Source organism: Canis lupus, chromosome 29, assembly GCF_011100685.1.
Source record: "Canis lupus familiaris isolate Mischka breed German Shepherd chromosome 29, alternate assembly UU_Cfam_GSD_1.0, whole genome shotgun sequence".
Taxonomy (NCBI): Eukaryota; Metazoa; Chordata; class Mammalia; order Carnivora; family Canidae; genus Canis; species Canis lupus.
This window is the reverse complement of record NC_049250.1, coordinates 13,545,140-13,573,077: the sequence shown is the minus strand read 5'-3', so window position 1 is coordinate 13,573,077 and position 27,938 is coordinate 13,545,140. Positions and strand designations below refer to the sequence as shown.

General features: G+C 38.8%; 1 protein-coding gene across 2 annotated transcripts in view; it reads right to left on the bottom strand.

Moving 5' to 3' along the window:
- NKAIN3 (sodium/potassium transporting ATPase interacting 3) overlaps window positions 1–27,938 on the bottom strand; it is a 614,368-nt gene that overhangs the window by 41,717 nt on the left and 544,713 nt on the right. For both annotated transcript variants that reach the window (XM_038579381.1, XM_038579382.1), the window contains exon 5: window positions 12,563–12,623. In XM_038579381.1, the coding sequence (XP_038435309.1) occupies window positions 12,563–12,623 (61 nt within the window). The remainder of the gene's footprint in view (window positions 1–12,562; window positions 12,624–27,938) is intronic.

Here is a 27,938-nt window from a genome sequence, read left to right as displayed (position 1 = left end):
GCTCTGAGTAGCCATGTTTGGTGCTCTGAGACACCATTAGCCTCTGCTTAATTTTTCTGTGCATGTGATTTACTTTAAGGAGATCATTATCTGCACTTGACTGTTCTGTAATTATTTACATGCTTGGCTCACTTATTAGAAGCATAAAATCTCTTAGGAAGAGGACCAAGTCTTATTCACCTATGTATCCTTGTGGCCTAACACACAGAAGTCTTTCCAAAACTGTTTCTGAAATGAATGAATCAATGAAGAATTAGCTATTTAACCTTGATTAAGCTTTAAAATTAAACAATAATGTGCTGAATCTGGACTATAAATACTCTTAGATCTTGATAGGTCAGTGACCTTGGAACAAGAGGAGCTATGAGAGAATTGTAGAATCCAATTAAAGATATTTACATGTCTACAGGAATTGGGAACCTACCTAGAACATAGAATGAACACAGAAGGGGCACAGGAGTGGTTTAGTGGTTGAGCATCTGCCCTAGGCTCAGGTCGTGATTCCAGGTCCTGAGATTGAGTCCTGCACTGGGCTCTCCACAGGGAGCCAGCTTCTTCCTCTGCCTGTCTCTGCCTCTTTCTCTGTGTCTCTCATGAATAGATAAATAAAATCTTAAAAAACAAACAAACAACAACAACAACAACAAAAAAAAACAAAAAGAAACTCTTCATAGGAGCAAAGTCTTCTGTATGCTGAAATCTAATGCCATCTGAGTCCTGGTGTTGTAGGCTGCTAAACTAATCACATTTGAAGGGTATAGAATGAAATCTCCTCTTGTTCTACCAACTATTAAAAAAAGCCCCATAAATCCATTAATGGATTAATGCTTGCCAGCTGAAAATCCCTCAGCAGTGAGCCAACTCAAATTGTTTGAAATGCTTATTTATTGGAGAAGTGCATTTCCAAAACTAGGAATTGACTACATAATTCCATAGCTCTAAAACTTTTTTATGAAGTACAGATTAGGATTTTGTAATCATTGGGATAATCTGTATTTACTTGGTATGTATAATCTTTGTGATTCTTACCATAATCAGATTATGTGTGGTCTGGCAGATTCACCCTGTAAAACCAATTCACACTTTGAATTGGGTAATGAAGTTTACACTTTTTTTTAAAAGATTTTATTTATTTATTCATGACAGACACACACACACACACACACACACACACACACACAGAGGCAGAGACACAGGCAGAGGGAGAAGCAGGCTCCACACAGGGAGCCCTACGCGGGACTCGCGGGACTTGATCCCAGGTCTCCAGGATCACTCCCTGGGCCAAAGGCGGTGCTAAACTGCTGAGCCACCCAGGGATCCCCTGAAGTCTACACTTGTGATTTTAGGTTGAAGGACGTGGGAAAACTTTATTAAATTTGTGTAATAATTAAGAAAAGATGAGATTCAATATATGTATAGGTTTACTTTATCAAATTTATTAGATTTGCTGAAATGGTTTAGAAACTAGTGCTTCCTTTACTTATCAGGGTGAATTATTTGAAGGACTTCAAAAGAATGATAATTACAATGAATTCATGAATGTAGCTTACATGCTTAAAGGGCTTTAGTTTCAATTGTAAATGGAACAGATTATTTGAAGGAATTTAGGCTACTGAATTTAAGGAGATCAAATAGTAATTGAAAGTCCAACAGAATAGTATTTAACCTTACACAAGAATGAAATTCTGATACAGGCTACAATACGGAAAAATCTTGAAAACATGGTAAATGAAATAACTCAGACACAAAGAGACAAATACTATAAGATCCCATCTATATGAGGCACCTAGAACAGGTAAGTATATAGAGACAGAATAAAGGTTACCAGAGGGAGATGAGGAGTTCTTATGGGCACAGAGCTCCTCTTGATATGATGAAAAAGTTCTGGAAACGGATATTGGGGATGACTGCACAATACTGTGAATATATTTAACGCCACTTAATTGTACTCTTAAATATGTCCAAGTAGTTAATTTGTATTATGCATATTCTACTAAAGAGAAATAAAAATAATTCCCCCAAAAAGTCGTTATTAAAATTGACCAGATTTATAAATGGAAGAGTGAAAGTTCTATGTAGCATTTAGAGCTTAGGAAAAACCACGGTTTAAAAATGTTGTCACTTTAATAAATTGCACAGTGATTTTAAACCTTGAATCGACAGAGATAGAACTTCCTGTCCAGAAAAATCTTCCCTCGTGGACATCAGAATGCGCACAGTGACAAAGTCCTAAAGAAACTTTGGCCTTCACCTGTTTTCTTCCACCTTTATTGTCTCAGAAGAAAAAATACAGTCAGTATGACACCTTGGCTTTAACTTTAGGACTAGTAACTAAGAGTCTGAGTTTTCTTTAAATAAGAAAAAAAAAAAAACAGATTGCATTTAGTTTTTCAAATAAACATAGGTGAATAGAAAATGAGGCAAATATAGAAGAAAAGAAAACAAAACTTAAGTCCAAGCCGTGTGTGTTTTTTTCACCCAACATGTAAAAAAAGGCACACTTTTCATCATTTTCAACACAGCCTTCTTGCTCAACACAGGGTTTTAAACAGAGTCTCTGATACAATTTGTCTTTTAATTCACTAGTCTTTTCAGGCTCAGCAAGCCAGGGAAGTCCAGATTGTCTTTCGACCTTTGAGAGCATCCAATATGAAGCTGGTTCTGAAGTCAAAGCCTTTGTGTTGGTTGGGAGCCTCTTCCAGGAAGTGACTCCCTATGCACTTGCTACTCCTTCTGCCAGGAATGCTCTCCTCCTGGCCATTCAGCTCTCAACTTCCTATTTATCCTTTCGGTCTCAGCTTTGGTGCCGTCTCCTCCATGAGACCTTTCCAGGCACACAGGAAGCACTGGCATTTTGCAGGATACCTGAAATGTTCTACTCTCCCTTTGGTAGTAGAACTCCTGCCTGTTTCTCCATCAGGGTCTCCACCTCTGGGAACCCTTCCCTGATCATATGCTCTTGGCTGCTTTTCAGTGCCTCATGCCTCAAAGGCACTTATCACCCTTTTCTCAATTTGTGTGGTCATATTTCCAAGCAAAGACTCAGGGACCCAGGTTCCTTCAACACTGTAGCTGCACCAATTTAAAGATGTGGCTTCCAAAGCTTCTATGCTTGTCTGCATCTAATAGGTGGAAAGGGGGAAAAGCATGTAAAACCACATGCAGTCATTTAGAGGCCAGGCCCAGAAGTGGATATATCCCTTCTGTTCACTTCCCATGAGCTAGAATTCAATTTCATGGGACATCTGACTGCAGGAATGCTGGAAAATGCAGTCCAGCTATGTGCCAAGAGAAGAACAAACAAATGGGGCTAGTGAGTAGCTGGTCAGTCTCAGGCACAAGCTTGTACGTAGCTATAACAAAATCTGTGACGGTGGTATTCAATGAGTAAGGGTTGGGAAATGCTACAGGCTTTGCAGTTGATTGAACTATATGTGGCAAACAAAGGAGTTCTCTGGATATACTATTAACTCTACTCTAGAGATTTTGTTCTCACGATCAGAGAGGGAGAGAGAGAGATCCTGCTTCCTTCTATGAGAAAAAAAATGTGGACAAAACTAAAAGGCTGGTTAGGTATAAATTAGAATTAATTTACTTTTCACCTCATCCAACTCAGAAGGAGAAACAAATTCTTTTACTGCTCTTCTACCTTGTTTTCATGCTGGCATCCAAGTTATGGGAATACTCCTAAATGCCTCACTTAGTTTCCAGTTCCAAATATTGCTCCCAGAAGGAACGCTAAATTACTTTTTTCTTAGTCAATAAAGTACTTAGTAAAAGCACATAAAGATGAGTGTTCCTTATATACCTTTTATTGTTGGTTACTTATATGACATTTCTTTAAAGGAATTATAAAATCAGATTTCCATTTAATATTTGGTCCAAGAATGTAGCTCTAGAGAATATTATGTCCCATTTTGTTACTTAAAAGGGATAAACATCTGTTTTATTGTTTGGTCTCACTTTAAAATGCTTCTGTTTTATTGTCTGATCTTACTTAAAATGCAGTGTAACAGTGGGAGTATAAGCCATTTACTAGAGATGGCAAGTTAACATTTTAAGGACTTAATGATAAGTCATCCCTCCAAAACTAGCCAAGGTAAATACTAACTCGAAATTTGTTACCTGTGTCTGCATTGGAGATCCACTTAATTTGCATAAGGATAGTAGAAATAATTTTTAATTGGTAAAATAAGTGCTGTTCAAGAGACAGAATTACCTGGCAAAACTCAAGAGATGGGAGAGCCAGAAGAGAAAATTTTCAAGGAGGGAGCAGTCAACAGTGACCAAAGCCATCAATTATAATGATGCTTGATGAGATCTAAGTGAATTTGACAATTAAGAGGTCATTGCTGGCTTCTGAGTGAGCGTTTTCAGTAATAATGTAGGACAGAAGGCCTGACAGCAGCAGCCTGACAGTGAATAGGAGATGAGAAAGTGAACACTGTGAGTCTGGACTACTTTGTAAGAAAGTCTGAAGGAGGGAAGAAGGACGAGAGATGGGCAAGCTATCTGTCCAGGTGTATGGTGGGGAGGTCAGAGTAATGTCTCTGCATTTTAAAAAAATTCTGTGACTTTATTCATAAGCTGAGGAAAAAAATTCAGTGGGAGGGAGAAACTGGGCAAAGAGAGAGGAGAAAAAGAGAGTTACAGACGGGGTAGGGTGGGGGAGAATGAGAGGGTGAAAGAGTAAGAGAGAAAGAAGAAATAATTAATGGAATGAGGTGCTTAAATACGTGGAGGGAATGATGCCCTCTTTTTCTGTCAGGAAGAAAATAATCATGGGTAAATACAGACAGTCCTGATGGGAGAGAGACTCCAGGCACTTCTAGGGACCCCTGCCTACTTGGCTTTCAATTTCTTTGTGACAAAGTCTTAGTGGTAGAGTTTTCTTGTCGAGTGTGTTGGGCGGTGGAAGACAAGGGTGCTGAGAATCACATCACCTCTCTGGGTTTCACTTCCTCATCCCTGAAGTGAGGGCAGGGAGCTCGAAGATTGCAGTTGTAAGGGAACCCGAGAAGGTACTGACTCAGAATGAGAGGCAGGCTCACAGGTGACATCGTGAAGATGCACCAGGGCCAGTGGATGTGGCCATGTTCTTCTCTACAGCATCAGGACAGCTTAGGAACAGATGTACAAGTACTCACTGTGGAGCACTGGGGTAAGGACACTGAACTTAGAATTAAAATGGAGACACAGGAAGCCCTGTCAGAATGCTGTCAGTTGCTCTTTCCCCCGGGCTCCTAAATTATCCTACTAATAATCTAGAACAAAAGCATTGCACAGGATCCACATAAAATTCTTACAGCCCATTTTCTTTCTCACTGTGCTCTGAGGGTGCCATGAGGGTGCAGATTTTTTTTTTTTTAATTTCTTACTCTGCTCTTTCATAATCGCATCTGGCTTTCAAATCCCTCATCTTCCATTCTGTACCATCTGGATGGCAGATCCTGCATTCTTCCTTCTTAAGGGCATGCCCCACACAGTAGGCTGCTGGGTAACAGTGAGAATGAAGCTCCAACCTATTTGAAACAGGCATGTAGGGAAATGTGATTATGTCCTTCTGAGTGCGACAGGCATTTGTGTAGAGAGCTTGCTTTAAGGAGTGAGGCCGATGCTTCACACTCTGTCGACTATTAATCTGATGCAGAGAGATAGGGATGTTTTCAACAGCTGCTGATATCTACCATTTGTGAATAAATGTAAAAAAAAAAAAGTGTGATGCATTTGACTGCACCTTGAGATAATCCCTTAGCTCGGACATCTTCCATAGAGTTGCAGTGTTAGAGCTCAGAGTGCCTTTGGGATCCCCTAAAAGGTGATTTGAGTTGTTGATATGAACAGAGGTAGATATTGGCAGAGTTAGGACTGCCTTCATTTAATTTCTAACATCCAGTTTCAATTGGAAACGTGGCACATTAAAACCTGATCTGGGGTAGTAGGTGTTCTTTGTTTGCTGGTATCAGCTTTCTGACAAGTAGCTGATGAAAATTTCCAGGCATATAAGTGCACAAACCATATATACCTTATTGTGAATTAATCAGATATTTTTTCTATTGTGTGGGGAATGGGTAATTTAAATTCTTGTAAGGTGTGAGGAAAGAGATATGAAAGACAACATAAAGACAAAGGGGTGTGTACACACTGGTTTCCTATGATGTTCCAGATACTGAACCAGGTCCTGGGATCCTAGGGTAAGTAAGCTATGATCCCCAGCTACACGTGAGGAATGCAGTTGATTAAAACATAGCACATAGCACAGATTCAGAGATGTGCTTAGGGTCCACTGAGGCATGGGGAAGGTGTCCTTGGGAAGAATGATAAAATATGTGGTTGGGGGGGGTCCTGGGTGGGACAGTCGGTTGAGCATCTGACTCTTGGTTTCTGCTCAGGTAGTGATCTCAGGGTTGTGAGACTGAGCCCTGTGTCAGGCTCCAAGCTGAATGTGGAGTGTGCTTGAGTTTCTTTCTCCCTCTCCCTCTGCCTCTCCTTCCTCTGCAAGTGCACTTGCGTGTGCACACGTGCTCTTTTTCTGCGTAGTAGGTTAGTGGGTCAATAGAGGGAGGAGGCCTCTCCGAAAGAGTTTGGTGGATTTAGGAAAACAGATGTGGCTGGAGATGAGGAGATCAGAAAAGACAGCTATGAACAGTCCCCAGTTAGACTCAATTATAAGTCCTGGTTTAGTGAAATAGGCAATGTCATGGTGAGTTTAGTGCTGACTTTGAGGCTGGTTCTAGTAAAAGGGCTTCTCTATCTTGCCCCTGCGGAGAGTTCCTACTTGATTTACTGGTTTGGGTATTTGGGTATTTATGATATTCTTCTTGAGAGAATACTGTCTTTCTTTTTTCAGCTTTACTGAGGGATAATTGACTAATAAAATGGTGATATATTTAAAATTTAATTCATAGTGATTTTATATAAGTATACATTGAGAAAGGATTCTCACCATTGGGTTAATTTACACATCCATTATGGACAGACACTGTCTTGATAAGCTACTCAAGGACTGGAATTCTGTCTCTGAACCACAGCCCTATAGCTAGGATCCTATTCTATGCCGCCTGACCTTTCTAGGTGTGGTGCTGGCTGAGGTCAGCCAGCTCTTTGATAGGAGTCAGTTCCCTTGGCCAGATTCTGTGGTTGAATTCATTCTGCGAGTACATCTATCTTCCAAGTCCCCATTCCCTCTGGGATATCTTGTCCAGGAATTGACAAACTCAAGCTCTTGCTCTGATGTGATATAGTGGAGGTTTAATCCATCTCCCTGTATCTTGACCTTCAAAATTACTAAAAATCATCCAATTTTGTTAAAGAGATGCAGGACGACTGCCATTTGCCAAACATAGATATTTATAAATGCATCAGGCATCTCACTCAATTCCAAACATAAGACAGTATCATTTCATCAAATTTGAAAATCTTGGGGTTTTGAAATCCATTTTTAAAAATGAGTTGCTAGGTAAAGAGAATTTAACAATTTAAATTCAGCAATCATTTCTATGGGATGTTATGTGCAAGGCATTTTCTAGGCTCTAGGATTAAATCAGGGAGCAAAATAAAGATCCTGAACTCACAGATCATCTATTCTAGTAGGAAGATTAGCTAGTAATTCTGTGACTATTTGACAAAGTCTTCTCATCAGATTAGGGAAGATGCTTCAGGCTCTAAATCTAAACTGTAGTGAGGTTAGTTAGATGTGGACTCACCGTGAAGTTACCAAAAGGAATTTATTCTCTCTGAGAACCAGTAGATTTTTTTTTTTTAAGATTTTATTTATTTATTCATGAGACAGAGAGAGAGACAGAGACAGAGGCAAAGATAGAGGGAGAAGCAGGCTCCATGCAGGGACTCGATCTTGGTCCCGGGATCACGCCCTGAGCCAGAGGCAGACGCTCAAACTGCTGAGCCACCCAGGCATCCCGAGAAGCAGTTGATTCTTGATGGCTTATTGGTCAGATGCTCTGACTCCTTTGAAATTTTGGCTATGACTAAAAGATCATACTCGAATCTCTGTCTTTGACTCACTAAATTCTCCTGTCCCTCTACTTCAAATATCTATGTATTGCAAGGCTCACAAGACAATGGCTAGTTTTCTATTCTGAGGATCATCCATCCATCCTCTGCTGCTTTCTCTCTTTCCCCTGTTGCCCAACCTTTGGGTCACTCTCCTTCTCTAAGGCTTCTGCAAACATTACAGAGCCAAGAAGGGATACTGGGAAGCTAACATTCCAAACTAACCAACTGTCCTCCCATTAGCTTCTTCAGTAAATTCTTAGGAGAAGATAGGGGTTGTGAAAATAAATAAAGGAAACCTTAGTTAAAGTGGCACTGGGCCCTGTGCTCAGCAGGGAGTCTGCTTGAGACTGTCTATCCCTCTCTCTCTGCCCCTCCCTGCCTCCCTTTCTAAAACAAACAAACAAACAAATAAATCTTTTTTTTTTTTTTTTTTAAAGAGGGGTGACTGGGTGGTACAGTTGGTTAAATCTCTGACTCTTGGTTTTGGCTCAGGTCCTCTTCTCAGGGGCATGAGATTGAGCCCTGTGTCGGGCTCCGCACTCAGCCAGGGCGTCTGCTTGAGACTCCCTCTCCTTCTGACATGCCCCCCACCCCCAAAATAAATAAATTAATAAATCTTTAAAATAGAACAGGGAAGCCCTGAAGGAGGAGCTCTCACATATGTACCAGGCTGCATAATCAGCAGAAGAAGGAAGATAAGAATTACCTTGACAGCAGAAGGCATTTTTCACACAGGAAATTTCATGTTCCACTTATAAGAAAAAAAAGATCCCTTCCTGCCCCAGCACTAACCACTGCCTGCAGCTAATGAGAAAGCCTGTAACTTTGTACTCTTTCTTGTTCTTCTCCAATGAATTTTTGTTTAAAATAACCCTCCCTAATTTCTTCCTACAACCTAATAATAGCTGACTTTCCCTTTGTCTCTTTGGACTTACCTGTGGTTCCCCATAGTCTGCTTGTCCCAAATTGCAATTCCTCTGCTATTCCCGAAGAAACTAATTTTGCTGATAACTATTTTATTTTTAAGATTGGTAGGGTTATTTATTTCTGATTCACATCATTGGTATGGTAATATCACCTTCTACTCTTGAAAGGCATTTATGGGCAGAGAGGCAAATACACGAACACTAGCCTGCAGGAAGCCTCAAGGACAGTAGATTATGGAATGCTTTCCCAAGAGTCACACTTCCTTCCAATGAAAAGTTCCCCCAAAGTATACTAACAAGGGTCAAACAGTTGCACCAAGAGTTATTTTGAGCTTTTCAATCTAAATTATTGAACTCACACCTGGGGGAATTCATTTCCTTTTCAAAACCTAACTCTTAGTTTTCAATATACTTTTCTCCAACTATTCAACATATGCAACCCAGACTGGCCTTTGTGAGACCAAACAGATGTCCCAGTTGCAATTTGCAAATTAATATCAGAAGCAGTCATGCTAGCAACAGATCCTCTCAAGAAGCCTGGTAATATTTATATAAGTTAATACTATTTTTCAGCATCTTTTGCCTTGCCTTCTTCTGAATTGCCTTCTTCTGAACACTTCTCTGAATTAAAAACATTCTTTTTCATGTGACAAGATAGTAACAAGCCTACAAGTTCATTTTCAGCAGTAGATGATTCACAAACAAGATGTCAACAGGTTTTTACGATTACAGATTCCAAATATCCTGGTCTCACAGAAGTGTTCACAGAGATTGATAGATATTAAAAAAACGAAATAAAAGTGAAACAAGACATATAAATAGGCTTCTTCATTCGAATGAATGATGGCAAGTTCTGATCCCATCAAACAGCATTATTCCCTTTTTGAGCTTTTTATTTCATTGTCTTTGACCTGCCATCAGAGTCTTTATAAGAGATACAGTCAGCAGAAGAGGCCGAGAGGTAACTAAGGAGATGGGTGGCTGGAAATAAATGTTTCCTCAAGCATTTATTACCCTTCAGAAATGTCCATCAGCTGAAATGTTAGTCCCACAGAACCACTTAGGCAGTGCAGAGGAGAGAGCGGGTAGCTGTTATTAATTTTTAAGGCTGGCAGTTAGCTTTCAGTCCAAGAACAAGGCTTAACTTTGCATTCTGAATAATGCAGAGATTTTCATTAGTTAGAATAGGAATTGAAATGATAAATGATACATTGTCTGCCAAAATACTGTGACATTACATTATATATTTGCAGTTACCTTTCAAAATAAGCTTTCTAGAAGTATACTTAGACAAATTGGAAAGCTACCAGTGTTGGCTTTCTTACTGTATGTTTAAATTTTGGAAAAACAAATCAAAAGACACATCTTTTTGACTGCGGGTTGGTAATGTCATATCCAAAGGGCAGTTCATTATTGCACCTAAAAGCTAAGTGTTGGCACAAATTGTACTAGTCTATGAGATCATTGCAATTGGTTTCCAGACATTTCTTTTTGCTCACATTTGCCTTCTGAAGACTCTGGGACAATTTAATTACAACTGCACTTTTGATTTCTACTTCTTTCAATAAAAAATGTAAAATTACACTCACTTGAGAACTATCAAACTAAAAGGTTTGTGATTGCTTTTCCCTGTCGTCTTTCTTCCAGTAGATCATCATGTCAAGTCTGCCTAGAGCACATTTATTTTGTTTTGAGCACGTAAGATTTTTTTCTGGCTCTAAGTTTTGTTTGAATTGATGGTAACACAACTATTATATCCAGATGCCTCTCGATAACTTAATATATGGCCCCAATAACAAACCCTCGAATTAAACCATTAATAGAATAGGCTTCTAGCAGCTGCTTGAATGCCAGTTTGATGGGCATGAAAATAGCTGATTCGGAGATTTCTATAGAGAAACTTAAGCTAATTAAAGATGCCAAAGTCAATGGAACTACAATATCTGCCAGTAGCAATACACTCCATATCCACTGACATTATTATTTTAAAAGAAGGCTGAAAGAAGGTCAAAATCATTTACCCAATTTAGACGAGCTGTTTCTTTTGCATGTCATTTTGTATTTTCAAGTTTTGCTTAAAATCACAAGCCTCAAGAGAAAGTCCTTTATATATTTATTCTAATAGATACAACACTATTGATTAATTTGCCTTTTCTCACACAATAAGGTAGGATGGAGCAGAAGCATCTTTTGAGACCCTCCAACCAGTTCAGGGAGGAAGACAAGAAACAGGTGCTTTTGGTACCTATTCAAATATACATTATAAGGGATTCAGCTGGGATTTATCAGGCAGTGTATCATTTTTTGGGGAAGTATTTATTCTAATAATTTCCGTTAGGTCTCAATTCCAGTTAAAATTGTTCCTGGTCAGCCGATTGTTTTTGAAGGTGCAGCCTGTCTCAGCTGTGAGTTGGAAGCACACTGCTGATTTTCTGTGCATTAACTTTGTCAGATTGGGGAACTACTAATGGAGCTCCCAAAAACATATTTTCTGAAGTTAACTTCACACTGGGAAGTGTTGTCATTACAAGAGCACTTTCGAAATGTCAGAAACTTTCTGGTTCATCTAGTGTTTTAAAAAATACCCCCAAGCCAGTTTAAAAGATGGGATGCAGTATGTTCACACATTTTCACTACCTGAGAGTTTAATCTCGGGGTCTAATATTTCTTCCAGTTGGTTAAATAAATCCTCGTTGTCAACTGGATTCCAGTTCATATACTGTGCCTGCATCTATTTGGTGGGAAGCATTCATCAGATCTCTTTGGAGTTGTGTTATAGAAAAAAGTTATCATGGTTAGCTGACTCATCTTCATTTTTTTTAAAGGATCAACTTTATAACCCAGACAGTAACTGCAATGATATAACTGAACCTTTGAGATAGGCGGGTGTAATTTTATCTAATAATGATTTATTTTAAAAAAATAAATTAAAAATTTCTTTGGTATCACATGAGCTCATGACAGTTGTGCCAAGAAATGCCTTATTCATTAGCAGGCACTCAATAAATGCCAGCTTTTAGCATATGTTGCTAAATCTCTGCCCACAGAACTTCAGGTCATATATGTCTTTCATTTCTTTGGTGGTATTCTGCTGAAACATGACTACTTAGCTTTTTAGCATCCCCTTAGTTATTTTACAGCATTTCTTTAAAAAAAATTTTTTAATCTCACCTTAAAGTTATCTTTTTTAGTTTTTGTGGAGCATTTTATGTAATATATATTCATATAATTCTTGCTGTAATGGGTTGTGTGGATATTATTGCTACTAATCAGACTTCAAAATTCTGCAGTAGCATACTTACAATGAAACAATCCCCAATTTTCTATTCAATATTATGTTTAGATCTCTGAAGAAAAGTTACTAAGACATGGTATGATACCAATCTATAGACTTCCACATCTCTGGGCATTCTCACACACAGCTTAGATTAAGAATTTCAATACTTAGTGCTACTTACTTGTGTGCAGTTCAGTTTGCAAATGTTTGATTGTAACTTTGCTATGCTTCATTTAGTCATTTTAAGTTCCAAATCTGAAAGCTTTCATAGCCCTGTAATGATTAGCTTTGGAAGCTATATTTCATCTAAAATAAACTAATAGGTAGCTATAATGGTACTTACAGGTGTCCTCTTCTTCCATGAAAATACTGATCACATAACAGGCATACACAAAACCGACCAACTGCAAAGGAAAAAAAAAATACTTTAAGAATCTATGCCAAATGTCCAGAATTGAAGAGCCTACACAATCCAATAAATAAAGATAAAGAATATATAGTAATAATGTCTATGAATCTTAATAGGAAAAAAATTCTATTTTTAAATAATGGCTGTGATTTTAAAGAGCTTTTCAATTTCTACTTAGCTGCAATAGCTTTCTAAAACAGTACACAGGAATGGGAAACTTTTTTTAGATATATGACTTAGATTTTGATTTGGGATTTACAGTTTTTACACGTTAAAATCATCACAGATTATTCAGAACACATATTTTTAAGTTCAGACTATTTAGAGAGCAAATTGTAGCAGCACTCATTATTACTATAACTATTTTAATATTTAATAGCCATAAAAGGAATCAAAATATGCTAATTGTAAATTAAATACCAATCATCAACTTAATTATTTGAAATGCTCAGAGAACATAAATTCTACTTAAATACTAAATTGTTTTGTTAAGTATATCATAAGAAAACACATTCATTTTGAGGTCATTAATCATATAATGACACTGAAGAGATACTTTATACTTTGGATACTAGTGATTAAATAAATGCAGGTGCCAGAGTGTAGGCTTTCTACCTTTTCATATGATTTTCTGTGCTTATTACACTCAGAAGGCAATTTTTATTTTATGGAGCTGGAGACACCACAATTCCTGGAGGACAAAATGGTCAATGCATCTAGTCTAGTCTAAAATTACTCAGAGTACTTTGATGAAAAGTAGATACCTAAATAAAAAGTAGATACAGTCTGTCTTCTTACTCTGTTGTTAACATATATCCTGTCCTACCCCTTATAGAATAACATTTGGCAAGGAAACTTTTCTAATAGTCCCAGTGTCTAAGGATGAAGTTCCCAATGCAGAGAATAATCTCTCTGGTGTTTATGACTACCCTGAAGATTAAGAACCTGATCTTGGAGTTCACCTCCAGACTGTTTAAACTGGGTAGGTTCAGGTGCTAGCTCTTCTTCACTTGCTGAGATGGATTTCTTCTCACTCTTTCAGGAAAATGCAGAAGGACTATGAGCTGAGAGGGCTAGAACCATAGATATTTGAACCAAGATAACTGAAGAGCATCTGTTGCTGCTTGACGGTCCCTTCACGTAGAAGACTGTTGGAATGTTGCTTCTCTAGTTTGCTCAGCACCTCATAGGAACTGTGATTGAGTTTGCTCACGTCCCTGTAGATGTCCCTCAACTTGGAAATGTTTTGGAAGATGGTCACATAACAGCCAGTAAGATTATTATAAAGAATAGTCAGCTCTTTTAGTGGTTCCTGGTTCAGACCTTTAAACACAGTCTGGTGTTGCTGAACTCTTCCTCAGCCTCAGCTGTACTGGCCTCATCTTTCTTCTCAGCCTTCTGCATCACCTCCAGGTAGTGCTGGGCACTGTCACGGTTCATGAGTTTCCAACCCACTTGGTGATTTCTTGCCTTCATCTCACTGAATGGGCCTATGTAGTTTTCCATGGTCCTCAAAGCCTGATCAGTTCATTTCTCTTCATAGTCTTCCCAAAGGACATCATTATTCCCTACAATGGTCACCGGTTTCTTATGAAGGTCTCACTCACTGCTGTGGATAACCTATAGGATTTCCACCATTCCCTTTGAGCTTTCAGGCATCACTTTGCACTAAGGGTATTCCTCATGTCCTTATATAACTTTTGGCTTTCCACTACATTCCCGGTTTATTACAAAAGGATATAACTCGGGAAGAACCAGATGGAAGAGATCCATAGGGCAAGATGTGGGTGAAAAACGCAGAGCTTTCATGCCCCCTTGAGTGCACCACTCTCCCCAAATCCCCAAGTGTTCACCAATCTGGAAGGTCTCACAGATATTTGTTTATAAAGATAAGAGAGAGCAAGTTCATCTGAATACTTTTTTCAGAATTTTTATCTTTTTTTTCTTTCTTTTTTTTTTTACTGAAGTCCTATTATCTTATATTTCTTTCCTGTAGTTTCAGGGCTTTGGGTTATGCTAAAAAATATTGTGTTAACTGTGTTTTCTGGAAATATTTATTGTCTATGTACTGAAGAGAACTGGCCAATATATTTCCTTCTTTTCCAAATGAGTCTTTTGACTGATGGAAAATAAGACCAGGGTTTTAATTATAGTTACAGCCCACTATCTTTCCTCTGTCAGTGAAATTTTTGTTACTGATGAAATGGGAGACACCCAGTTTTAAAAGAACAGATAAATGTATAGCAACAGAAAATCTGTCAAATTCAATTATTCACTAATGGGGCTTAATAATATCTTGATAGATGACAAGAAAGGAATTTTGGCTAGGTAATTGAAATATACAGTACCATTAGCTAGAAACAGTAAGATAAAGACATGCCATACTAGAAATATTAGCTCATTCTCTAGGCCCTCAAATAGAAATTGCCAGCCTTAATCTCAATATTATAACAAATGAATTAATTAACATATATTCTTTTACTTTTGCTTTATTGAAGGGCACACTAATAAAATATTTATTCCAAAAATTTCCTTTGCTATCGTGATTAATGAAACTGCTGCTTAATTAATAATGTTATTCTCATGAGAACCTGTCTAGACATCATGTTAATCACCAATTTGTTGATGGCTGAATGTTTTGTAGCTCTTGGTTTCCCAGAATATGAGTTGAAATAGTCCCTGTGGCTTTCTGCTTATCTCCAAGAAATGGAATAATGTGCATTCTTGCCAACAGCAAAGACACACAAAGTAAATAATACCAGGATAGTCCTGATTATGTCTGCTTTTAATAAAGTTTTGAAGGAGTCAGTAAATTTATTTATTTATTTATTTATTTATTTATTTATTTATTTATTTATTTATTTATTTTGGAGTCAGTAAATTTAAACACACTGCTAATCCATTAAAGCCATCCATCTCTATAGTTACAACTTTTAAATGATTTTCTCATATGTACTGTAAATTCTGACTGCATAAGTTCCATTCCATCTTTTTTGGTATAGTAAATTAATGCAAATGACATAAGACTAGATTCTAACACCACTTCTTGTGTAAGAGGTTGATTAATTTTTGCAAGTAGGATTTGTATATGCGATTGATTTGTTTTGGCCTGCAGGCCTTGTATAAGGATTGGCAGGATTTGGTTTCACCCATGTAGAAATTAGGACGACAGCCACTGGCTGTGTGTCCTGCTAGTTGTGGATCTTAGTAAGAATGAATCAGAGAAATGAGTCACCTCTAAAAGCATGAGCATCTTAAGGGATCTCTTTCAGGTGCAACAGATAGGTGAGAAAAGCTCATCTAAGGAGTTCTGAAAAGCTTGTACAAGTCCTGCCTTACAGAGAAAGAATCAGTGGATTTGAGGGAAGCTAAAAGGATCCTTGATCAAAAATAACTCCCCAACTACTTTCCTAAATTTTCCAGCATTCACACCAACATTTAAACACTAAAGTTTAAGAGATTCCTTAACGAATGACAGAAGTTTCTCTATATAGAACCAGGCTCTAAAATGTTTTTTGTTAGTCGATTTTTCCTCAGATCCAAAATGATTCTATAAAGGTCTTGGCCAAAGCCATCTGTGGGAGGCAGGCAGAAGGTGACACAATTTTTTCTGTGTAGAGAGCTTTACCCTTATGAAAAAAGTCATCAAGTTAAACGTTTGCAAGCAGAAAGCTTCTCTATATGTAATTTATTTATGTTAAGGTGTTAAGTTGCTTATAAAAGAAAGCATAGCTACCTAATATCAAGAACTGTGCAGGGTTTGGGATTTCACTGTGTAAGCTAACAAGTTAGCCTCTTTCTGTTTCATGGATTCTGGGTCAGAGGCAAAGGGCTTTATTACTCATAGCTCAGCAGTCAGCATGAGCTTCATATCTCTGCTGCATTCCTCTTGGGTCACGATGGACCCCTACAGACATAGTGGGTTCTGTTACAGGAGAGGAACATTGAGCTACTTTTACAGCAAGGGAAGCAACCTATTCTGCTGGTGGGATGGAGGAGTGGTTACCACCTTCCTAAAGGTTGTTTGCTGAACAATCCTGAGAAATTGCCCAGGTAAAGAGTGATTATAAATTTGGAGGTTATCAGTTTATAGGTGGTATTTAACTGGGTTGGGACACTAAGGAAATGAGTAGAGTTAGAGAAGGGGGTTAAAGAATGAAGTTCTGGGACATTATGATGTTTAGGGTTTGGAGAGAAGTCAAGAAACCAGAAAGAGACTGAAAAGGCCTGACCAGAGAGGTACAGTGACATAAGAAGGCAAGGGTGTGGTGTCTGAGTGGCTCAGTCAGTTAAGCATCAAACTCTTGATTTCAGCTCAGGTCACTATCTCAGGGTCATGAGATTCAGCCCTGTATCCTGTGTCACACCCAGGGTGGAACCCGCTTAAGAATCCCTCTCCCTTGGCCTCTGCCCACCACCCTCAAAAGAAACCAAGGGCAATCAATTGTGCCAAAGGTCTCTGGTAGGTCAAGGACAATGAGCACTGAGACTTGACCATTGGATTGGATAGTTTGGAACAGATGGGTGACCTCGATGGGAGTTGTTTTGATGGAGGATGGGGCAAAAATGTGACCAGAGTGGGTTCAAGAGAAAACAGCATGTCAACAATTCTTTCAAGGAGTTTTGGAAAAGGAGAATAGAGAAAGGAACAGTAGCTGGAAAAAGATGTGAGGTCAATGAGGTGTTTTTTTGTTTTTTTAGTTTTAGTTTTTTTTTTTAAATATATATATATATATACTTAAGGATTTTATTTATTTATTCATGAGAGACACAGAGAGAGAGAGAGGCAGAGACATAGACAGAGGGAGAAGCAGGCTCCCTGTAGGGGAGCCCAATGTGGGACTTGATCCTGGACCCTGGGATCATGCCCTGAGCCAAAGGCAGACGCTCAACCGCTGAACCTCCCAGGCGTCCCTAGTTTTTCGTTTTGTTTTTTAAAGGTGGACAGTAATACAGCATGTTTGTATTTCAAGGGGATTAAGGTTTTCCTTAAATCATGATTCACAAATTGGGGTAATGCAGAACAAAGATTATTTGCCTGTCCAAGCACACGTCACTTTTATCTGCTTCCATGCCCTCTATAATCCTGCCTCAATTTGGCTTTCAAGGCTTGTCTCCCACTATTCTTGGCCATGAGCTGTGCTCCAACTCCCTGAGCACACCCCATTCTTTGCTTGCCCATGACCCCCTAACCTGTTCTCACATCTCTGCTAGCACAGACCCTCTCATCCTTTGAGCCCTGTTGTAAATGTCACTTTCTTTAATCTCTCCAGTGGATACACCTCTAGTCTGAACCGTCTCACTACTTTGTTCTTATATCTCTAATGGCAGTTCTCAGTATTGCTTTGTGTCAGAGCTATGTATTCATTTGTTATCTTCCCAGTAGGTCCTTGAAGGCAGGACCCCTCTGAGAGAGCTGATGCAAAGTCCATATCCTCAGAGTCCTGTCCTGGTTCCTTCCGGAAGGAAGAGCTACACCTTCCACTACTTTGGCACAGTCCCATGTTCTTTTATGAAGGCCCATTTGATCTCTCTATTTGCATGACTAACTCTACTGCCAGGCTCTTTCAAGGTGAGAACTTTTTCTCAATTTAACTTCACATTTCTGAAATTTAGTATTTTGCCTCATACAAAGAAGGCACTTATTAAATGTGTTTGAACAAGTAAATGATGAGATGCACATATATCGAAGCAAAGTGTGGGAAGAAGCCAAGGTGGCTGGAATGAAGCAGATGAATTTCAGAATTCCAGCACATTAGCAAAGCTGAAATTCCCACATGGGTCACCCTGTCACTTAGCCAAAGTAAAAACAGTGTGCATCAGCACCTGTTACCTTGATTTGATAAGTTCCATAGATTTTTCTGCTTTGCTGTGATAATGTCTGGGTCATGCAAACAACACGAGAACAAGCCAATGATTGTACCATCTTAGACAAATGGATGGAACATGAACATGTAGAAAGGAAAGGTATATTAAGCTCTTTTCACTTATGAGTTAACTATTGGTTGGGTTTACATGAAACCAAACACTTAAAGTATATTGAAAGTAGCTAATGTGTATCTGAATACATACTGCTGCCTTCCCTGGGGAAAGAAATAATATGATGGAACAGGAATTTTTTAGCCACTTGACTGAAGTGATACAGTGGTTTTCATGAAGGATGGTAATGCTTCAACTCTCACAGGAAGCCTGAATGCAGCATGTCCTGGTTTCATGTTAGAGTGATAGACAACAGAATGTCCGGCTACATAACACATGGTTGGTTACTAATCTGAGAATCTTCTGACTTTGTCTTCTGGCGGGGGTGGAGGTTCAACTCTGTGCTATGGGTCACCCTCAATTTTGGACTGGAGAGCAGGTGTATCCTTCCTTCCTAGGGACTGATAAAAAAACCTCAAGACTGAAGACCAGGCAGCTGGTGGACAGGCTCATCTCACAGTGCTGTGTGGACACATTTCTTTTTCTATGACTCCCGGGAGTGCTTTTTCGTGGAACTGTCACCCACGCCCATCTGTTTTCTCTTGCATGCCCAGCAGAACAGAAGTGTAGGATCTTGGGATCCTCAAGGGGAAAGAATCATAGGAGGGACTGGTTTTTTATTTATATGGATCACTCTGGGAAGAGCATGAATCCCAGTGAGTCCTAACCTATTTGTTTTCAGTCAAGCTGCTCATACTTTTCCTTCAGGAGTCCAGAATTAGAGTTATGTCTGTTTATGGAAGTGTCCTATGCCAATTGAAGCCTGAAATTATTTGAAGGCATTTGGTTCAATCTCCTAAGAGTCCCACTGGTACACTGGGCTCTAAATGAATCAATGAATATGGAAATAAGTTGTTTTCTCCACGATGACCATAAAAATGCACAACAGCAACAGCATCGCATTTATTCGGGCTTTGGGGATTTATTGCCCTTACGTGTATGGGAAGCACTTGTGTAGACAGTCAAAATGGAAAACAAATGGGTTGCTGGCTTCTACCAAGGAAGATAAGCCTTTTAATGACATGCTTTTGTGAGGCAGACGCTTTGCACAAGCCAGCTCAGCAATATCATAGAGGACACAAATGTTAGTCTGATTTGCAAAGAGCGTTGTTGTCAGATAGTACATTTCTGGTGGCAAGTTGTTGAGGAATAAGAGCATTGTTAAACAAACAAACAAACAAACAAACAAATGTACCTATTCAAGTAGATCTATTTTATCTAGGACTTTTCCAAGTGTCCACTGCCAAATTCAGTAATTTTTCAGTGGTATCATGTGAATAGCTGGGTACGGTTATAGTACCCGAGGATTACGAGGTAATTTGCAGAAAAATTTTTCTATCAAGGAAAATTTCATCTGGCTTTTAGCTGATTTACAACTCTAAATGTAAACTCAATCAGAATCTTTAAATATGTAAAAATTATCATAAATGTAGTTTGGTGATAGAGATGTTTTTGCAATAGTATCATAATGTGATGGGTGAGGTCTTGGGGAGCATACATGTCTGTGGCTACATGGACTTGTAAATAAGCCAGGGCACATAGAGCTCTGCCTGTTTCACACCTGACCATTTAAATGGAGTCTGGCGCAGGAGATGAGTAAAAGCTAGGTGTGGGCAAGAGCCCTCCCCTCCGCCTATGTCCACCCAGAATGGTCTCAGACTTGCTTGTTTGACCTTCTATCCCTTTTCTCATCTTGAGATACTGACTTCACCCTCTGACAACTCAAACCTCTTATCCTTAGGACTCATTTTGAATCTTCTTTCTGGCTTACTAAAGCACAGTCTTCTTGTCACTAGATGCATAGCCTCAGACCTGCCCATACTTCATCACTGCTGCAGCAGCTCACCAACCCTCCACTTGGGGTCAAGGGTGGGGGAGTATCCCATATCATGGACCACCTGACCTCCACTGATTGTCCCTGTGAAATGAATGCTAAGGACGGCCATGTTGCCATGGTGTTCCTGCATACTCCTTGGTTCTGAGCCTTTGCATCTTTTCTCTCCTGACTGCTGGAATGTCACCTTGGTCCTGGGACCAATGACGCTCTTAGCAGGGATTCAAAGAGTTCCATCTAATACTTGGCGAATCAATGAGGCCACTCTTGCTAGTAGCGTTGCTCTCATGCATCCAGGTCTTTGTATGGGGTTCAGCCTTGTTCCTGGGAGCCAATGCTTACCTTACAGCTGATGGTTATGGTGTCAAGAGTACATCTTCTGGTTGGAGAGATCTCAGTTCAAATTTTGGTTTTGGCATTACTACCTGAGTGACCCTGGGCAAAGTATTTAACCTCTCTGAGCTTCAGTTTCCTCATGTGTAAAATGAGACTAGTGATCAGATTACTTTATTGTTACCACATGTGAAGATTACTAGGATAATTAATATCCATTGCTTAGTACAGGGATTAGTTGGACACTCTTTTGGGCTCTATGTGTTCATTAATTCATTAAGTCTTTACATCTTTAGGAGCTAAGTTCTTTATTAACTCCATCCTATAGATGATAAAATTGAGGCATAGAGATAAATTAACTTGTCCCTAACTCACCTAGGTAGGAATTGACACTCTGGCTCTTTAGCCCATGATATTAACCCCTCTCCTTCCTGCTGTTCTGTATGTAGTTTTTCTATGGCTCAAAAATGCATTTATTTAGCAAAACAGTTACAAACTCTTATATAAGCAAAATTCCCAAGAAGAAAGTATTATTTGTCATAGTAATCCTTACATAGACTAAAGCGCTACCCACCTATCTACTTAACACATTACTCATCACACACTGTGTACTTTTTAAATGATGGTTTCAACTTTTAAAAGCATATATCAAAAATAAATAGAAAGAGGAGTTTTTCACTAATGACACTCATTTTCCTATTGCTCAAACTGAGAGTTCCTTTTGTAATATAATTTTGGAATGCTCTCAGAACTATATAGCAGTGATATTTTCTTTCAAACACTAGTGCATGTATGGGTCCAGGAAAATTCATTGTTATTTTATTTTTTAAAGATTTTATTTATTTATTCATGAGACACACACACATACACACACACACACACAGAGAGAGAGAGAGAGAGACACAGGCAGAGACAGAAGCAGGCTCCATGCAGGGAGCCTGACGTGGGACTCGATCCAGGGTCTCCAGGATCAGGCCCTGGGTTGACGATGGCGCTAAACTGCTGAGCCACCGGGGCTGCCCTGTTATGTTATTTTAGTTGGTTACTAAATGCTTTGTTGAAATTCAGGTGCATTATATACTTGAATCTAAACACAGCCTATAAATCATGACCAATAAAGAAAGCAAGGTTAATTCGCTCTTACGTATCCTTAGTCTATGTTGACTTCCAAAGGTTCTACCATTTTTATTATTTCTAGTCATTAAATAATGTTTTTAATAATTGACTCCATTTTGAGATGGTGGAGTAATGGTATTCAATTTTCTGCATAATTTGTGGCATTAATATTTTGGAAAAGTGGGACAGTTGCCTGAGTCAAAGAAGAAAAACAAAGAAACACCTGGGAACAATCTTGGTTCTCTATCATTGATGAAAACCAGTTGTATGATTTCTGGAAGATGGGGAGAGCTCTGGGTTACATAAACCACCCCCAAGATGTTATAATCTAAATATCTCAGAAAGAGCCACAAACTACCAGTGCAGGGCAGTGCAAATTGGTTGTGGGTTCCGTTAGGAGCAGCTGCATTTCCCTAGTGCCAGAGCCTGCTCTCAGCAACCTTCATTGTTCCAAGTTGGCCTTTCAGGGTAGACATCTCAGGTATAATTACCAACCTCCACTAAAGTGAAGAATATTCCCACCTAAACAAATTCCAGAAAGCAACTCCAGAAGGAATTTGGGAGTTGGAGTGTTACTATAAAAGATATTTGGGCTGGGTAAGGAGGGCCAGATTGAAAGAAAGTAGTTTAAAAAGCTATATTTTCAACTTTTTTTTTTTTTTTTGGTTTAAAATATTTTACTTCAGGAGCCAGTGAAGTTTCTAGATGCTTTAAAGATCTAATTTATACTTTAATTAAACAATCTCTGAGGACCTATTGTACTCACAAAAATCCTTAAAAAATAGATTATACTATTTATGTAGTTGTGAGTGAAGTGAAATGGCACTTCTGCTTCTATCTCAGGTGTTTAAGGATCAGAATAGTTGACATTATGTCTATTGATTTTCTGTTTTAGTTCTGCTTCATCAGTTATCCGGCTGAAACCATTCTGCTGTATGGACAACCCAGAAGGAAGGCATTAGGTTTGGTTCAGCGTAATTAGAGCTGGGTCTCCCTACTCTGCCCTGAATGGTAGCAACTGTGTGAGAAGAATCTCTGGTGCCATGTAAACTCAGTGGGAAAGAATGGTGTTCAATGAGTTTTAAAAATATGGCATTCAAGGTCCCCCAAGGGTATCTCCTTCAGAGTAAGTACAAAAAGCATATGATCCCTACCAAGTTTGACAGCTTTCTACTTTTCTACATGGTAGAAGGTGAGCTGAGAGAATGATCTCATTCATTTTAGAGAATTCTAGGGAATATCTGGATGGGTATATATTATACCTCTCTTTTTACAGTAATAATCAGATACTTCAAGACAGATTATATCCCGTTACATATCATGATGTATGTTTACATCTCATTAGAACAAGAGACCTATGGGACAATTTGTAGCCACATTTTGAGTATTTACCGGGGTCTAGTTACTTAGTGCTGAGTTCTTGGTAACTAATTTTTACAATGTATTTGTGAGGTAAATGAGGAACCCAAGGATCTGAATAACTTGTCTCTGGTTACATAGCTAGTTAGTAGTAGAATCAGGAATCAACCACAAATCTTTTAGTCTACAAAGGCCTATGCCTTTGACACAGTTCAAACTGAGCCAGATCAACACTCACCAGGAAAGATCTGAGATGATGAAGACACTGGTTATCTTGGAGGTTCCCCACTGACAGAGGCAAGTCACTTCATACTGCAATCCCTACAGCCATAGGCCCCCCTTTGTTCTTTTCAATGACAGACCATACTAAGCCCCAGCCCAGTAACACTTTCACGTCTCATTTTTTTTTTTTTTTTTTTTTTTACACCTGCTCTTGGGTCACAAAGTAAAGCAGAACTATAACGCTCAGGCCCTACAAACACATTACATTTAACTGCTTCAGCTTCAACTCTGGCTTTCATCTCCATTCTCAAGTTTACTCTTGGCCTCAGCCTTAGCTTTGGCTTCATTTACTTGGCAAATTCTGTCTTCATCTGTAGCTCACAATCTTTAGGGATTCTTCTAGATGGCATCAAACCCCAACAGCCACTAGACTCCTTTAAACTCATCTTGACAAATAGGCTTATCTTATTCATTCATGGTTTCCCATCTCTTCAGATGAAGAGAGCACTTTAATACATTGTTCCATAAGCTTTTCCTACAATGAAAATTTTCGATTCTATGAAAGTCCCACATTTAACTCAGCACACTCCTTAATCCTGCCTATTACTTTGTTGAGCATGAGACTATTGAAGCAAACCAATTAATCTATCCACAGACACAACTTACTGTATTTTCTTTCTACATTTTTCCATCATACCTTCTTGATGTGCCTGAGGATAAGGAATATTTACTCTTTATGATAACCCCCTTCACTAACGTTGTTTTCTTATCTTGATTTTCAAAGATCTTTCTTTTGCTCTTTTGAGTTTGTCTGCGATATCTTCTTTTCACAGACTCTCCCTTGTGCCTTCAAAAATGTTTAGTTCTCCCTTATCTTACAAAAATGTCACTTGATTCTGTTATGTCTTACAGTTCCTTCGTTCCACCCACAAAGTTCTGAAATGAATGTTTTTATCAGCTGCCTTCTTTCCTTTGCTTTGCGTTCCTTCCTTAATTCACTGCGATTTGGCTTCTGGCCCTACTTTTCTGCTGAGATTGCTCTTTTAAAGGTTAACAGCCTACATTTTGTCAAATCTAATGGCCTTTTTATCCATCCACATTCACATAGTATTGGCACTATGCTCCAACTTGACTGTGAGTGTTAGGTTCTGCCAGGCTCCCACATCTCCATCCCTGCTGGGGCCACTTAATCCACCACTGTTTTTCAGCCTGGCCACAGCATCAACAAGCAATTTTTGCTGTAGCAATAGAGGACCAAAAGATTCTAGGTCAATGGTGGGACTTAGCGACAAGTCACTCTTTGACATTAGCAGCATGGCCCTGGTTGATTTTATGTTGATATAACCTTGAGTAAAAAAGAACAAGCAGGGACAGTCTAGGTTTGGCACAAATTTAGGAATAAGAAAAATCTGCTTGGGATCTGAGGAGAAAGGACAAAAACAAACTTTAGGAGAGTATCAAAGTCATCTCTGATCTTCACTGTTGTCTTCAGCCAAGGGTATCCTTTCTCAAGAAAGCGAAGAAGGCCAGGATCCAGGCTTTGGGATGGTGATATCATCTCAGAGCTCTTGGTTTAAGGGATTAAAAACCAGTAAAACCCATTTAGGAAGAGTTATGGAAACTGGAGGCAAGAACAGCTTCCTGAGAAAAGGGGATCTAGAAACTAGGGAGAGAGGCAACTAGAGTTGAAAGACACCTTTTCTCTAGTTTAGGAGAAAAGGGGTAGGGATTGAAGGAAGGAACCAGAACTGATGATGGATGGTACAATTAGGAACAGATGAGTAAGTACGCAGTTGACACTCACATTGGTCATCATTTCAACAGGATTCTTACAGGTATCCATCTTAGGACATGGAATTGCTTCCAGACCCTAATAGCTAGCTGCGAAAAGGCTCCTAACATACTACCAAGCTTGGCTGCCACTCAGCTGGGACTTCAGAAGGGTGGAAGGTATGCACTGCTTCTCAAACTCAAATGCACATATATATTTTCTGGGATCTTGTTAAGCTGCGAATTCTGAATCTAGTAGTTTTAAGGTGGAACCTCAGATTCTGCATTTCTGGCAAGCTCCAGTGATACTGGTAGTTTGCAGACTGCTCTTTGAGGAGCAAGGAGTGAAAGAAGCAACTGTTATCATGAATAGCTGGGGTTAGGCTGAACCCGTCTTTCAGAAGAATCAGGTCCAGGTTTGGTCCTTTGGCTTTGGTCCTACTACAATCTAATAAGTACAGTGGATAGAATCAAAAGCAATGTGGATATTTATAATATGCCAACATTTGTTTAAAAAATGTGGGGAAAGAGAATACATATGCCTATCAGCTTGTATGTTGTAATAGATTGCTGGTTGCTTATTCCATGTTTATTCTTTATTCTTTAGCAACAGAACCCCAGTGTTTGTGAGTGGCAAAGTGCCCAGCTTAAAATCTATCCCTTCAGAGGGCTAGTCAATTAGTTGTGGTATGGGACTTTTAAACCTCTTTAAAAGGAGCTGGCTGCTGGGAGGCATGCCCTTTTGTTCTTCCTTCTTTTTGGCTGGAATGTTGATGTGATTGATTTCACTCTAGCCACCATATTGTGATCGTGAACTGCCTTTCAGGATGAAAATTGTGTCCCAAGAATAATGAGGAAGAAAGATAAAAAGCCTGAGTCTCTGATGACCATGGAGGCACCATTATAGGCCCATTGTGCCTGTCTCCAGATTCCTCTTGGATGAGAGAAAAATAAAACTCTACCTTCTAAATAGCCGTTACTTGGGCTTCCCTTTATATGTAGCTAAATTCAATTGCTATCTGCTACTGTATGCACATAGTATTTCTCAGAAGGTTATCTGAGAACTGATATCAGCTGTTGCCTCCTGGGAGGGAAACTGATGATTCCCTGGGTTAGGGGCTGAGAGGGAAATTTAAATTTTATAGTATCCCCTTCTGTCCTTTTTGGAGTTTTCATTCCAAGAACACAGCCACAACAAACATTCACAAATAATAAACCAACAATAAATAACAACAAAACACAAACAAAAAAGCAAACCAGTTAAACATGAGTAATATGAGAACCTTGCATTCTTGCGAGTGTTCAAGAAAAACATACTTTGAATTTTCAATGCCTGTTTTCATATCCTTTGAGTGAAATTTTCTTTTCATTAAAGATGAAAGTGGACCCAGCTGTATTATATGAACTTAGTAGATATTTGTACATGAATGAAAATTAGCATGCAGAGTTGACATTCAACTCAACTTGGATTTTCTTTTTCGTTTTTGCAGAATTTTACATCAGGATCGCTATGCAAATCATTAAAGCTCCAGCATTTTTTTACCACTGAAATGAGATCTCCAAGATTCGGAATTCATATTTATGATCAGTAACTAGGGAATCAACATCTGAGGAAGAAATGTATTTTGGAAGTTTGTGTCTCTGTTGGGTCTTCATATAATTGAGTTAATCTATTTAATGAAGTGTTAGATTTTCATTGGTAGTATTTATGGCAAATATCACAGGAGACACAAATCTATGTGTGATCAGAATCCATTTAATCAAGATCATTCAAGAATCTTCTGCTTACACAAACATCTCCATTTGCTTTCTAAGACTTTCAAAAGAAGATTTATTTACTTATTTGAGATAGTGTGTGAGCAAGGGGAGGAGCAGAGTGAGAGGGAGAGAATCTCAAGCAGACTCCCGTTGAGCCCAGAGCCTGACACACAGCTCAGTCCCAGGACGCTGAGGTCATGACTGAGCCAAAATCAAGAGTCAGATGCTTAACCAACTGAGCCACCCAGGTACTCCACTAATGTACATTCTTAAGATGGAATGGAACATACTGAGTATTAGGGTTCCTCTCAACTTTATTTTGTAGGTCAGGAAACTGACCCAAAGAGCTGATTATCCCCACCTGACACATCTCATTACCATTTCTTCAGTATTTTCTGCCTATATGTCTGACCTATCTAAATTAATGACAGGCTCCTGGAGGAAAGAGTATCATCTTATTTATTTCTGGAAGTAAACAGAAGATTATGTAAATATATATATGAATGGATATGTACCCCAATAACATTTTACCAAATCACACCATAGCAGTTTTGACACAAGTTTTAAGTTTTCTTCTTAATCTTTATATTTGAGATTTTCTTTATGTTTTATTTCATTTGAAATGGAGTGACAAACCTGGCTTTATTTCTTTTCTTTGGTAGTATATTTGTATCTATATTTTCAAGTATATGATTTGAGCATTTCACTAGGGGGCTAATCACTATAGCTTAGAAAATGTAAAGATAAATCTTATTCACACTTCATTAGATTAAGAAACATTTTCTCACATCAGTTAACATGACGATTCTTAAAATGTCTGCCTTCTTACCCCCATGGTGCTAATGTGAAGTTAATCTAAGACTAGTATGAAAGCAGATTTAGAAAGAGATTTTGCAGATGTCATATGAAATGGTAACCTTTCTACATTAGGCTCTGACT